We start from the raw sequence: 15,866 nt of genomic DNA, 5'->3' as shown, positions 1-15,866 counted from the left end.
TGATTCCGCGCCTCGAATTATGCGGCGCACTATTGCTAGCACAGCTTGTCAATAAAATTTCAAATTGTCTATCATGCAAAATAGATTCTATTACTTATGGACTGACTCGACCATCGTCCTAGCCTGGTTTGCAATCATGCAACCGTACCTGGACACCCTTCGTAGCCAATCGCGTTGGAGAGATACAACAATTGACCGCAATACAAAACTGGAAACACATACGAAGTGAGGACAATCCCGCAGACCCATTGTCAAGAGGCATCATGCCAGCATCTTTATCTCATCTACAAATTTGGTGGACAGGTACTCCGTGGCTAACGCTTGATAAGAAAAAATGGCCTCAAGGTCTACTTGTCACCTCTAATCAAGACGCATCAGAAAGGAGGTCTAAATGCATCACCACGCTAGCAACTAATGATCAAGATTTTAACATCTTCAATCGATACTCAAGATTTACAAGATTGATTCGAATCGTTGCGTATATCTTTCGATTCTTCAAAAACGCAAGAAATATTGGAGGATCTATTAGAAGATCTCAAGAATCTATTACGCCTGCACGAATAATTCAACCTATAACCACTGACGAAATAAATCACGCCATTCAGATATTGGTAAAACTTGTACAGAAAGATTGTTTTTCAAAGGAGTTGCATTCATTATCTAATCAAGGCATCATATCTCCAAACAGTCCTGCATCAAGGTTAAGCCCATTCATCGATGAAACTGGAATCTTGAGAGTCGGGGGCCGTCTACAATCTTCATCGTTGCCGCGCTCAGCAAAGCATCCCATATTATTGCCTGGACGACATTCATTATCACACCTTATCATAATGCACGAACATGAAAAACACTTACATGCTGGACCTCAAGCTACACTCGCTGCCGTTCGACAGAACTATTGGCTCGTATCAGCGCGAGATATTGTTCGTCAGATCACTCGAAAATGTACCATTTGTTTTCGCAGTGCACCGAAACCAGCATCAACAATCATGGGTAATCTGCCCAAGCCACGAATTACAGTACCCTCAAGGGTCTTCGAAAATTGCGGAGTAGACTACGCCGGTCCATACTACTACAAGCAAGGATTGAGAAAAAATACCAAGTTAATAAAGTGCTATATGACAATATTTGTCTGTTTTGCAACGAAGGCCGTCCACATTGAGTTAGCCACGGATATGACTTCAGAAGCATTTTTAAATGTTTTCAAGCGATTTATCTCCAGGCGAGGATATCCAGCCAACATATACTCCGACAATGGCCTAAACTTTGTAGGTGCAGAACATGAATTGAACGAGTTAGTTGTATTATTCAAGAATCAAAAATTCCAACATGAAATCGCTGGATACATGAGCGATAAAAATGTACAATGGCACTTTATCTCACCCAGAGCACCTCACCATGGAGGGCTTTGGGAAGCTGCAGTCAAAATGGCTAAAGTGCATATCTCGAATAACCAAAGACGCTCACCTAAGATATGAGGAGCTACAAACGTTGCTTATTCAAGTCGAAGCAATCCTTAATTCTAGACCACTCACGCCTATGTCTTCTGATCCTGATGACCTTGCACCTTTAACAGCAGGACACTTTTTAATAGGGGGACCTCTAACGTCTTATCCCAAACCATCATTGGAGAATCTTGCAATCAATCGTTTATCACGCTGGCAGCATCTGGAGCAATTGAGGCAACATTTCTGGCGACGTTGGACGAAGGAATACCTTCATCATCTCCAGCAACGCAATAAATGGCAATCTATTGATTCATCAATATATAAAGGGCAAATGGTAATTCTAAAGGAGGACAACATGCCACCTTTATCTTGGCCCCTAGGAAGAATATCAGAGATCCATCCGGGACACGATGGAATCGTTCGCACGGCTACCATCAAGACAACTAAAGGTTCTTATAAGCGCCCTATCACACGTTTATGTTTACTTCCTTTCGATAATGAGCCTCAGTCATGACTGTCAAATTATTCTTATTTTTCCATTATTATTATTTTTTTTTATATATACAACAAGTTATAATTATTTGTTTATATCCTAACATTTTAAAACTTACCATTATAATATGTTCATTTATAATTATCCTATTTAGATTATTCAAATTAGTTATAAGTATAACAAGTGTCTTAACTTGTATTATCTTCCTACGTTGAAAGGTCACCCTTTCAAGGGGGGCAGTATGTACACGCTACTCGTGTCCAATTAGATTTAATGTCATCGCCTCTATAAATTATCGCACGAGCAATACCGACTGCTGCGCGCAGGGCGCTGCGATCGCCTATACCACGCCTCTCTCTCGTGCGTCTTCCGGTTGTTGTTCGCCTTTTCCTGTACGTTCTCCGGCTGTCGTCCACGCGGCGACACGCAGTTTTCTTATTATACAGTCCGCTTACTACAATAAACATTTTGGTTACACAACGAGTATCAACAATTCCCTCATTTATTCACTATGATCAAGGAATACCTTATATTTACACGAATATAAGGTAACACGGCGTCAGCACAAGCGACGACGAATACGCGTCCACATACGCGCGAGGCAACAAGCCCAAGTTGAAGGCTCACACATCCTTCGGCTCGCACACATACTTTTTCTTTTCTTATTTTCATTATTTTTATTAATATTATGAGAATCTAAAGAAATCAATACATTGTGTTCATTACTTACGTTATTTAGAGACTCGAAAGGAATCGGTACTGCACTGCGTTTTAATCCTCTTGTCGTTTTATTTGTGAAGGAGTCTTCAAGAAAATGATCTTCACACAATCCCACACGTCGAATAGAACTGGCAGACCATTTTTCTATTTTCGTATTTCCTGTAATAAAAACAAAAGAAAAGAAAATTTAAAAACTAATTTATTTACTCGATATGTTACACATGTAATTGTATTAAAAATTTGTAGAATTAAAATTTAATTTTTTACAATAAAAAAGAAATAATTAATATTTTAATATTAAATTATTTTATATGTACATGTAATTTTATATGCACATGTATTATTTTATATGTATATGTAAAAAATATTATTTACTACGCGAAATTTATTCGGCATATATGTATATGAGTATAGATATGCATATATCTTCTTATATGTTTGTCTACATAAAATTAATGAAATATTTAGACAAAGAAATATTTTTAGATTTTTCTTTTTATACATTTTATACATTTATTATTATTAATTTTAAATATATATACATTTTACATACTATTTATATATCAATATAAGTATCAAAATAAGTATTAGAAAAAAAGTAATATAACCCAAGTATTGTAGTAAACAAATAAAGTATAAAAAATGTTTAAAACTCATTTAAAACTTATTTTCAAAGATATTTTAAAAATGTGAAAATATTTGGTTGCCCTTTTATTCATTAAAAGAACGTTTATTTTAACGTCAATGTAATATAAATATTTATTTAACGTTTATTAAATATTTATTTTTTGTTAATATTTTTTGTTAATATTTTATTAATAAAATATTAAATATTTAATAAACCTTAAATAAATATTTATATTACAGTAATGTTAAAATAAATGTTTTTTTTTTAATTTTAAAAGAAGGGACTTAATCAATTTTTTCACATTTTTAAAATATCTGAAAATGCGTTTTAAACATTTTGTTTGCTATATTTGTTTGTTACTTAGGAATATTAGTAAAAATATAATAAGGATAAGATATAATAATGAAAATAAGCAAAAAATGGTAAGTATTATAAATAGTAATAATTATTTTCAACCATCCGTTAGTCATAATATTTTCCCTTTATTTTCTTTTGCTTAAAATAATTTTTCTTACACAAAACATAAAATACATAAAAAATAGTAAAAAGACATTGATAAATAGGATGGTATTAGAATGGATAAAAAAATCGAAATGCTATTTTTTACAATTTTTTTTTACGACAAATTAATATTTAGAAATTTTTGGAAACTGAGGAATTTGAATCCTATGGTTGGGATCTCAGAAATTCCCCTTGTTCCTTCTCTTAACATCCCCTGTAAGAAAAAGACGAGAAAAATATTGGTCCGAAAGTCGGCTGAATCGGGAATCGAACCCGAGACCTTCCGCTTGCCGGGCGACTGCTCTTCCAGCTGAGCTATTCAGACACTTACAAATCAATATTTCTCTCAATGTTTATAACCCCCCACCCCCCACCAAGGCGTCGTACCTGGTCTAAACGCAACAAACATTAATAAGAATATTTGTCAGTCAGCTCTCCTATTTTTTAAAAAACTCCATCTTCATCTCGACTAAGAGCCAAACGCGATGTTATTGCGACAAATTAATATTTAGAAATTTTTGGAAACTGAGGAATTTGAATCCTATGGTTGGGATCTCAGAAATTCCCCTTGTTCCTTCTCTTAACATCCCCTGTAAGAAAAAGACGAGAAAAATATTGGTCCGAAAGTCGGCTGAATCGGGAATCGAACCCGAGACCTTCCGCTTGCCGGGCGACTGCTTCCATCTTCTACAAGATATTTAAATTGTTACATTCGCTCAAATAGTATTATATCGGTCACTTTCACCTTTTATATTTTACTTACCACATTTGGGATATAAATACAAGCTATTCACATCAAAAACAATCTCTGAATAATTTGCAAAACATTCATGGGACCATGTTTCTTCATCCTCAAGGTCCCCAAGAATTATTTCGCATAATCCGCATGTGTATACTTTCTGTCATAAAAAAAAAATCAATTATATCACCCGATGTGTCATTCTAAAGTTCGGTTCCAAGTCATAAATGTTTATAAGAATTGAAATAGATTCGTACGCACATGTTACGGTACGTTTTTCTCTTCCGAAACGACCAAAACATACACTTAACCTCCAATCTTGAATTATGCACAATCATATATATTACCTTCGCGATTGCTTTTTTAATATTTTTTTATATTAAACTTATATTATATTTGGATATAATAACATACACTAACCTTTGGAATCTCCACATTTACTCCTGCCATCGTTTCAATTTTATTTTGAAATATGCACAAATAACCACTCCCGCGTTGCCGCAAGTGAAGTTGGATTATTCCAACTTCACTTGCGGTAACGCAGGAGTGATTCAGAAGCCCCTAGATCTAGTTCTTTCTGAACTGCCGCGCGCGGCAACTTGCCGCGTCCATCAGTAGGCACCTTAAGGGTCGACAGGTCGGTCGGCCAAACTCCGAATTGATGTTGGAGACCTCGCGCGGTGACAACGCGAAACTCCGATTTCAGTGTTGCCAACGCCGAGAAACCAATTCTCGGGTTTTATGCAATGGTGCATGTCTGTACACGTACATACAGCATTGCATTGCTCACGCGGACGCACCGTAGAGAGACAAGGACCGATAATCACGTGTTCTCCTTGTTCCTCTACCGTGCCGGTATACGCGAGATGCCGCCTGAAAATGCTTTCTGGCCTTCCGTAGCAGAAGGCAGTAGCGTAGCAAGGCTAATAAGTACCTACTTTTTATAAATTTTATATATCCTTATGCACATATGTGCGTATATATATATATATATATATATATATATATATATTATATAAGGGATATGTTGATTATTCTTGATTTCTTTTTGATTATTGATGCTATTGTATAATTTGCTCCAATAACTTATAACGTGAAAAAACGTACCGTTGAGTAATATATAATCAATGCAAGGATGTTCAGTATATTGTTACGTCCCTGATCTTTCATCCCCTGAATATCATCCCTTGTGTCGTGGAGCTTCATCGTTAAGGGGGGTTGTTTATTGACAACCGCCCGGTGGTTGTTTTCAGGCTCCATGACAGTTTTGGTCTAGCTGTCATCTCGTACGGACGTGACTTGACCAGAGAGCAATCTTCTTTCTTTCGCGTGTACATTAGTCATTGTATTTCATCATTGTATAAAGGATCATTTCTTCATAAGAGAGTGTATTTATTTCGCGAGCCGCGAGTGAGTGAGAGTGTGTGCGAGAGACGTCTTTAATCCTCGGGGAATGTATCATTCTCGACGTTCCGTTCCGCTGCGGTGAGATATTCCTTCGATCCGATCCCGGACGAGCCCCCAAAATGTTACGTCCTCCGGACGTTCTTTCTCGCAAAAGACGTCTCTCGCACACACTCTCACTCACTCGCGGCTCGCGAAATAAATACACTCTCTTATGAAGAAATGATCCTTTATACAATGATGAAATACAATGACTAATGTACACGCAAAAGAAAGAAGATTGCTCTCTGGTCAAGTCACGTCCGTACGAGATGACAGCTAGACCAAAACTGTCATGGAGCCTGAAAACAACCACCGGGCGGTTGTCAGTAAACAACCCCCCTTAACGATGAAGCTCCACGACACAAGGGATGATATTCAGGGGATGAAAGATCAGGGACGTAACAATATCATCCAGTAAATTAGAGTTCAAATATATCAATATCAATTTTTTTATAATACAATATATATATATATATATATATTGGAATATAGAAAAATAATAAAATATATTTCGGCGATTTAAAAATTTTTTAATATATTGAAAATATTTTTACTACATATATATAAGTGTAAAATAATTCAGAAAATAAATTTAATAAAAATCTACATACCAGCTGTGTGCATGTGTGCAATTGATTTATTGAAATTTATTTACGGAAGTATTTTGCATTTATATATTTATAGTGTGTGTAGTTGTAAAATGATTAAAATATTTTCAATATCAAATTTTTAAGTTTATCGCCTATATAAAAAATATATTTCTATGATTTTCTATATTCTAATATATTATAAAAAAATTGATATTGATATATTTGAACTCAAGTTTTTTACGTGATTAAATATTCTTGCATTGAGCCATCATACGTTACTCGTAAGTTCTTTCATATCTGTATATATATATATATATATATATATATATAAATTTATATAATTATATATAACAAGCACTTTTACTTAATTATGTATAGACATATTTCATAATATAATTCTGCGATTATACGTATACTTTTATATATTTCTATATAATGTTATATTATATATTATAATATTGGTTGTTCAAAAAGTTATTGCGTTTTTTTCATTTGATTTTCAGGTGCGTTTATTTAATATACGTAATGAACATTAATCAATAATATATTGGCCGTTTTGTTCAATGACCTTTTGCCATCTCTCGGGCAATTTCATAATACCGCGTTCATAAAACTTCCTATCTTTCTCTGCGAGAAACTTGTCAAGGTGCTGTTTGATGAGGTCTTCAGAAGCAAACGTTTTACCGTTCAAGGAGTTTTGCAAGGAGCGAAATAGATGGAAGTCTGATGGCGCAAGGTCTGGGCTATATGGTGGATGTGGCAACACATCCCAACCAAGCTGCAATAATTTTTGCCGAGTGACCAAATTTGTGTGTGGTCTCGCATTGTCGTGGTGAAACACCACACCCTTACGATTGATCAGCTCGGGACGTTTCTGTGCGATGGCATCACTTAATTTCTGTAGCTGCTCACAGTAGACATCGGAATTGATCGTTTTATTCTGTGGAAGCAGCTCATAGAAGACTGGTCCCTTCCAATCCCACCAGATTAACAGCATCACCTTCTTTTGGTGGATGTCCGCCTTTGCTTGCCTTTCCGGTGCTTCATCTCGCTTACTCCAACTCCTTTTTCGGCTCACATTGTTGTAGACAATCCATTTTTCGTCGCCCGTGATCATACGCTTCAAGAACGAATCGTTTTCTTCGCGTTTGGTGAGTTGATCGCAGACGTTCATACGCTTTGTCAGATGAATTTCTTTCAACTCATGCGGTACCCAAATATCGAGCTTCTTCACGAAACCAAGCGATTTCAAATGTCCATGAACACTTCCAATGGACACTTTTAGAGCGGTAGCAAGCTCCCGAACCGTTGAATGCTTATTTGCTTGCACCAATGCCTTGATTTTATCGTCGTCAATCTCGGAAGGCCTACCGGAGCGATGAGCGTCTTTAACCGAAAAATCACCACCACGGAATCGGGCGAACCAGTTCTGGCACTGACGTTTTTCAATGACATTTCTGCCGTAAACTTGACGCAACTCTTCCCTTGCTTCAGTTGCTTTCTTCCCTTTTTTAAAGTAATAAAGCAAAATATGGCGAATATGCTCTTCAAAATTCTCCATGTTTAAACTACAATTGCAAGCACAAAACTCGACTAAATTGCGTCAACTTTTTTTTTGGTTTTTAGGTTAAGTGTCAACAACAAAATGTGCATAAACATTTGACATTCATGGCACGCTCAGATACAAATAAATGTGGACAGCGCTATCTATTGGAAAAAAACGCAATTACTTTTTGAACAACCATACGCAAATTGTTGTCCCGGGGTATTTAAACTTTTATTTTCTTTTTCTTTCCCCATTCTTGTCTGTCTTTACATGCATGTTATTATGTTGTATGTGTATCATGTATAATTTGGATTTGTATATATGTTGAGAAGATTGGAATAGATAAAATTTTATTACTTCATGTTTTTATATTATAAATGCAGCTTTTTGTAAATATCCGAAATAAATAAATAATTTTTCTACAAATATTTTAAATTTATCAAAATATTTTTTACTGCACAATTAGACTAATATATTTTGCATTATTCTATCTTTATTAATTTTTTTCATAATAAAATGGATTTTATTGAACAAATAATAAATAGTAAATAGAGAAAATATAAAATATCGAAAAGAATATATTCATATAAACATATATTTGTGAAATCGAAATTTTGTTAAAATTGACTTTCATAGAAATTGTATTTTATAAATTTAATTAAAAAAAGCTGCATTTATCAAATAGAAACATAAAGTAATAAAATAATATATTCCAATCTTCTCAACACACACACACACACACACGTACACAACTTCTCATAACAAATGTTATATAAATTATACATATACAGGATGTAACAACGATCATATATCAGGAGTTTTTAGAAGAAAATACGTATTTTATTGAAAAATGTTTTATTACCAAAGTTATAAGGGTTACTTCCCACACGGAACAAAAACCTCTAATGGATGTCCACTAGACATCCATCAAGGAAATTCAAAACCTCTATTAGACGTCCACGAAACCTCCTATAGACGTCTACTAGACATCCACAGTTCCGCAGTTCATATATCCATTCGACATCCATTAGACGTATTCATGGATATTGTATGGACGTAATATGGAGTATACCATGGAGCAATTTGGACGTAATATGGAGCAATCATAGATATTTCATGGAGCTTTGATAGATAATAAATAGACGTTAATTGGAAGACATATAGATGTAGATTTTTGATTTTGTTTTGGTTTACTTCGCTGTAAATTAATGTAGACAATTTTTTTATTAACAGAAAATATTTTTATTAATGAAATAAATATGTTTATGAATACGAGTAAAACTAATATACAATATATTAATATAAAATTAATATAAGTATTTTTTATGGAATAAAATTAATATAAGTATTTATAATGTACATATAAATTTTTCTGCGACTTATCTAACTCCAAGAACGACAAAAAGAAAGATAAACGCATTTACAAATTTATGAAGACTTTTCTCGCTCCATTTTCGTTCTCAATACAAAAACTTCTCAAATTATACATATATATATATTTTTTTTTTCCGAGTAACGCGAGGACATATATCTTATAATTAGACAAATTAAGTCGATAAAATAATATATAGATACAAATATTTGTATAGTAATGCTAATTAAACATGAACGCTTATTCTCTTATGAAAAATTTTCGTATGCGAAGATGACGCTGAACGAAAATTGTGTGTGTGTGTGCTGTGTGTGTGTGTGTGTGTGCTGTGCGTGTGTGTGTGTGTGTGTGCTGTGCGTGTGCGTGCGTGTGTGCTGTGTGTGTCTGTGTCTGTGTGTGTGTGTGTGTGTGTGTGTGTGTAATTGGTATATACTTTTAAATTTAAAAATATATACCAATCTGAAGAATCGCGTAGCGTCTTTCGCATAGGATAATTTTTCGATTTTAACAATTGAGGTCCTGGAACAATTCTAACAGGGAGAGGCTTCGTCCGCGCATATCACTGGCTTCATCGGTCTTCATCGGTCCAGTCTCTGCGATCTCGCTACATTGCTGAAATATAAAAGTATGTGTGATATACACGTATAATATAAAACATCAGATGGGTGATAAAAAAAAGTGCAAACGCAATATTAAAAGTAGATAAAAATTATTGCAGGAAAGGGGCACTGGAATTATATTTTTTTTTCGTCACACAATTTCCAATATAGACGAAGAGAGAATATAATTACATTGCCCCTCTTCTTGCTAATGTTGACGCGTTGACTTGTATGAAAGCGCGCAATTTATGACTACGTTTATACGATCCGATTTACGCCGCAATTATAACATCGATATTATTATTAATACAAACGTTTAAGGGTGACGTGTAAACGTAGGGTGCTTTCCATTTAGTGACACAAGTCGACACAAGTATCATTCTATCTTTGTTGTTCACTGTTGTTGAAAAAAGACAGAATGATGCTTGTGTCGACTTGTGTTGCTAAATAGAAAGCACTCGTAGTCATCTCGCTCGTAAAAGCGAAGCGTTCGCGCCAGTGATGTCAGAAAGAATTAAGCTTCGAGCAACACGCATCTCCCCCCCCCCCCGCCCTTATGGTTGCGTGTTGCTCAAAGCTCGCTTTTAAAGGCTTTGTTTACACCGAGCACTTAATACGCGTACCAAATCCTATACGTTCTATAGGTCAGATAAGTCCTATAAGTCAGATAAGAGTCGGTAGTCGCGATCGACAGTTGAGTCGGTCTTTGTAGTCTTGCGACAGGAGCTTAACAGTGGTATGTGACGTATGTACAATATGTGACGTAATTTACGGTCTTGTGGAAGGATCAAATGTAGTGTTAATATACAGTGAGCGTCAAAGATGAGTATACATCTAAAATACATATAAACATTAAGTAACAGTATAATGTGTAACATTAATATTATAATTTTTCATATATAAGGCATGCTACATTGCAATTACGTTGCAGTTATCTTGTTAAATGAGAAATTATAATATTAATAGGAGCTTTCCGGCAAGACACAGTGTAACACAATGTTCACTAGTATAAGTGAGACACACTGATACGTTCTCTCTCACACTAATGGACACTGGTGTCGCCTGTGTTACCTGCTGGAAAGTTCCCAAAAATGTTACGTTACCGTTAAGCCTGAGACACAATGCGAGGCAATAGCGATAGGAATAACATAGCACAAATTTCAATCTATAAGAAACCACATTCCATTGGTATGTGGTTTCTTATAGGTTGAAATTTGTGCTGTGCTATTTCTATCGCTATTGCCTCGCATTGTGTCTCAGGCTTTACTTTATTTTTACTGGAATTCTAAAGTACAATATTAGAGAACTGTGTTTTCATTGACATTATTAATAACTTTTCATTTCTCTATTCACTGCAGTCCTCCAAGAAATTAGACAAAGCATTACCTTCGCGTCTATTCATCCGCTTCTCCTCATTTTCATGCCTCGCCTTGGAATGTCGGAACCACTCCATAACTCGTCGTTGTATTTTTCTCTGGTCGGAATCCGGGATATTGTGAAGTATGGATCCTGTAAACATTTTCTTTGTTTTAACTTTCTTATTTTATATTCATTGAGATAGAGAGTGCATAAATTATATTTGAATAATTTTGCTTTTTTAGTTTTATAATGCAAAAAGATTAAAAGTACACAAAATTTTATTCACATAAATTGATTCATCGAAAACTTTTTAAATTTGATTAAAATAATAAACAATTACGAATATCTACGTGGTGTCGAATGGAAAATTGCTGAAAATAAACAGCTGTCATTTTCAAATGCACATAGAGAGGAAGCAGTAAAAGTAAAATATTTTCTAAGAGAGGCATTTTTATTTATACATAGAGTAAAGACAAATATCGGAAATATACTTATTATTTAATAAACGATTTATAAAAGATGGTTCAAGATAATAAAGGAAATTGATCAGAGCTGTGAGAATTAAAAGCAATGAATGGCATCTCAAAAGAGACGTAAAGTTACGTAAAATTATTTATAGTTTCCGCAAGAGATATGATTTTGTTTCAATGATGTTTTAATGATGCACTTTAAATATGTCATTAAAAAAAAACTTTATTATAAATGATAAGAATGTCTTTACTCTATGTGAAAATAAAACTGCTGAATGTCCTCTATTTAAAGATATTTTAATTTTTTCTGCTCCCTACGTGTATTTAAAAATAACAGCTATATATATAGGTATACATATAGGCCCGTATTCAGAACTGCACGTTTCAGAACGGTCAATTTTTAACGCACATAAGAAACAAAAAAATTAAAAAATTTTTTTACAGAGGACATTTTGCATTTATTTACATTTAAACAAAGATAATTGTGGAAATAATTTTATTACTACGAACAAACGTTTATTTCAAAATGCTAATTAAATATATATATATAACAGTTAATTTCAGTAATTTATCAAGGGCGCATTGTACTATATTGTCCGTATTCGGCGCTTTTAAAAATGTTAGCGCGCTTTTTTGTCATTCTATCCTTATTTCACGTATAATGAACAATAAAGATAGAATGACAAAAAAGCACGCTAACATCTTTAAAAGCGTTCTGAATACGGACCATGCATATAGTACAATGCGTCATGATAAATTACTGAAACTGTTATAATTAAGTTAGTATTTTAAAATAAACGTTTGTTTGTAGTGATAAAATTATTTCCAATCTTTATTTAAATGTAAATATAAATGCAAAATGTCATCTGTTAAAAGATTTTTTTATTTTTTTGTTCCTTATGTGCGTTAAAAACTGACCGTTCTGAAACGTGCAGTTCTGAATACGGGCCTATATGTATACCTATATATATAGCTGTTATTTTTAAATACACGTAGGGAGCAGAAAAAATTAAAATATCTTTAAATAGAGGACATTCAGCAGTTTTATTTTCACATAGAGTAAAGACATTCTTATCATTTATAATAAAGTTTTTTTTTAATGACATATTTAAAGTGCATCATTAAAACATCATTGAAACAAAATCATATCTCTTGCGGAAACTATAAATAATTTTACGTAACTTTACGTCTCTTTTGAGATGCCATTCATTGCTTTTAATTCTCACAGCTCTGATCAATTTCCTTTATTATCTTGAACCATCTTTTATAAATCGTTTATTAAATAATAAGTATATTTCCGATATTTGTCTTTACTCTATGTATAAATAAAAATGCCTCTCTTAGAAAATATTTTACTTTTACTGCTTCCTCTCTATGTGCATTTGAAAATGACAGCTGTTTATTTTCAGCAATTTTCCATTCGACACCACGTAGATATTCGTAATTGTTTATTATTTTAATCAAATTTAAAAAGTTTTCGATGAATCAATTTATGTGAATAAAATTTTGTGTACTTTTAATCTTTTTGCATTATAAAACTAAAAAAGCAAAATTATTCAAATATAATTTATGCACTCTCTATCTCAATGAATATAAAATAAGAAAGTTAAAACAAAGAAAATGTTTACAGGATCCATACTTCACAATATCCCGGATTCCGACCAGAGAAAAATACAACGACGAGTTATGGAGTGGTTCCGACATTCCAAGGCGAGGCATGAAAATGAGGAGAAGCGGATGAATAGACGCGAAGGTAATGCTTTGTCTAATTTCTTGGAGGACTGCAGTGAATAGAGAAATGAAAAGTTATTAATAATGTCAATGAAAACACAGTTCTCTAATATTGTACTTTAGAATTCCAGTAAAAATAAAGTAAAGCCTGAGACACAATGCGAGGCAATAGCGATAGAAATAGCACAGCACAAATTTCAACCTATAAGAAACCACATACCAATGGAATGTGGTTTCTTATAGATTGAAATTTGTGCTATGTTATTCCTATCGCTATTGCCTCGCATTGTGTCTCAGGCTTAACGGTAACGTAACATTTTTGGGAACTTTCCAGCAGGTAACACAGGCGACACCAGTGTCCATTAGTGTGAGAGAGAACGTATCAGTGTGTCTCACTTATACTAGTGAACATTGTGTTACACTGTGTCTTGCCGGAAAGCTCCTATTAATATTATAATTTCTCATTTAACAAGATAACTGCAACGTAATTGCAATGTAGCATGCCTTATATATGAAAAATTATAATATTAATGTTACACATTATACTGTTACTTAATGTTTATATGTATTTTAGATGTATACTCATCTTTGACGCTCACTGTATATTAACACTACATTTGATCCTTCCACAAGACCGTAAATTACGTCACATATTGTACATACGTCACATACCACTGTTAAGCTCCTGTCGCAAGACTACAAAGACCGACTCAACTGTCGATCGCGACTACCGACTCTTATCTGACTTATAGGACTTATCTGACCTATAGAACGTATAGGATTTGGTACGCGTATTAAGTGCTCGGTGTAAACAAAGCCTTTAAAAGCGAGCTTTGAGCAACACGCAACCATAAGGGCGGGGGGGGGGGAGATGCGTGTTGCTCGAAGCTTAATTCTTTCTGACATCACTGGCGCGAACGCTTCGCTTTTACGAGCGAGATGACTACGAGTGCTTTCTATTTAGCAACACAAGTCGACACAAGCATCATTCTGTCTTTTTTCAACAACAGTGAACAACAAAGATAGAATGATACTTGTGTCGACTTGTGTCACTAAATGGAAAGCACCCTACGTTTACACGTCACCCTTAAACGTTTGTATTAATAATAATATCGATGTTATAATTGCGGCGTAAATCGGATCGTATAAACGTAGTCATAAATTGCGCGCTTTCATACAAGTCAACGCGTCAACATTAGCAAGAAGAGGGGCAATGTAATTATATTCTCTCTTCGTCTATATTGGAAATTGTGTGACGAAAAAAAAATATAATACCAGTGCCCCTTTCCTGCAATAATTTTTATCTACTTTTAATATTGCGTTTGCACTTTTTTTTATCACCCATCTGATGTTTTATATTATACGTGTATATCACACATACTTTTATATTTCAGCAATGTAGCGAGATCGCAGAGACTGGACCGATGAAGACCGATGAAGCCAGTGATATGCGCGGACGAAGCTTCTCCCTGTTAGAATTGTTTCAGGACCTCAATTGTTAAAATCGAAAAATTTTCCTATGCAAAAGACGCTACGCGATTCTTCAGATTGGTATATATTTTTAAATTTAAAAGTATATACCAATCACACACACACACACACACACACACACAGACACAGACACACACAGCACACACGCACGCACACGCACAGCACACACACACACACACGCACAGCACACACACACACACACACACAGCACACACACACACAATTTTCGTTCAGCGTCATCTTCGCATACGAAAATTTTTCATAAGAGAATAAGCGTTCATGTTTAATTAGCATTACTATACAAATATTTGTATCTATATATTATTTTATCGACCTAATTTGTCTAATTATAAGATATATGTCCTCGCGTTACTCGGAAAAAAAATATATATATATGTATAATTTGAGAAGTTTTTGTATTGAGAACGAAAATGGAGCGAGAAAAGTCTTCATAAATTTGTAAATGCGTTTATCTTTCTTTTTGTCGTTCTTGGAGTTAGATAAGTCGCAGAAAAATTTATATGTACATTATAAATACTTATATTAATTTTATTCCATAAAAAATACTTATATTAATTTTATATTAATATATTGTATATTAGTTTTACTCGTATTCATAAACATATTTATTTCATTAATAAAAATATTTTCTGTTAATAAAAAAATTGTCTACATTAATTTACAGCGAAGTAAACCAAAACAAAATCAAAAATCTACATCTATATATCTTCCA

The 15,866-nt window shown here is 33.9% G+C and overlaps 1 protein-coding gene across 1 annotated transcript; it reads left to right on the top strand.

The window, feature by feature from the left end:
- The first annotated feature begins 1,398 nt into the window (after positions 1-1,398).
- On the top strand, positions 1,399-1,962 carry LOC146722003 (uncharacterized). Its single transcript, XM_085485670.1, has one exon. The coding sequence runs from the start codon at positions 1,399-1,401 to the stop codon at positions 1,960-1,962; it is 564 nt and encodes a 187-aa protein (XP_085341796.1).
- Positions 1,963-15,866: the final 13,904 nt, after the last annotated feature.

Source organism: Nylanderia fulva, unplaced genomic scaffold (genome assembly GCF_048542155.1).
Source record: "Nylanderia fulva isolate GAGA-0341 unplaced genomic scaffold, ASM4854215v1 Scaffold385, whole genome shotgun sequence".
Classification (NCBI taxonomy): domain Eukaryota; kingdom Metazoa; phylum Arthropoda; class Insecta; order Hymenoptera; family Formicidae; genus Nylanderia; species Nylanderia fulva.
The sequence above is the reverse complement of the archived record's forward strand: the minus strand, read 5'-3'. Positions and strand labels throughout refer to the sequence as shown.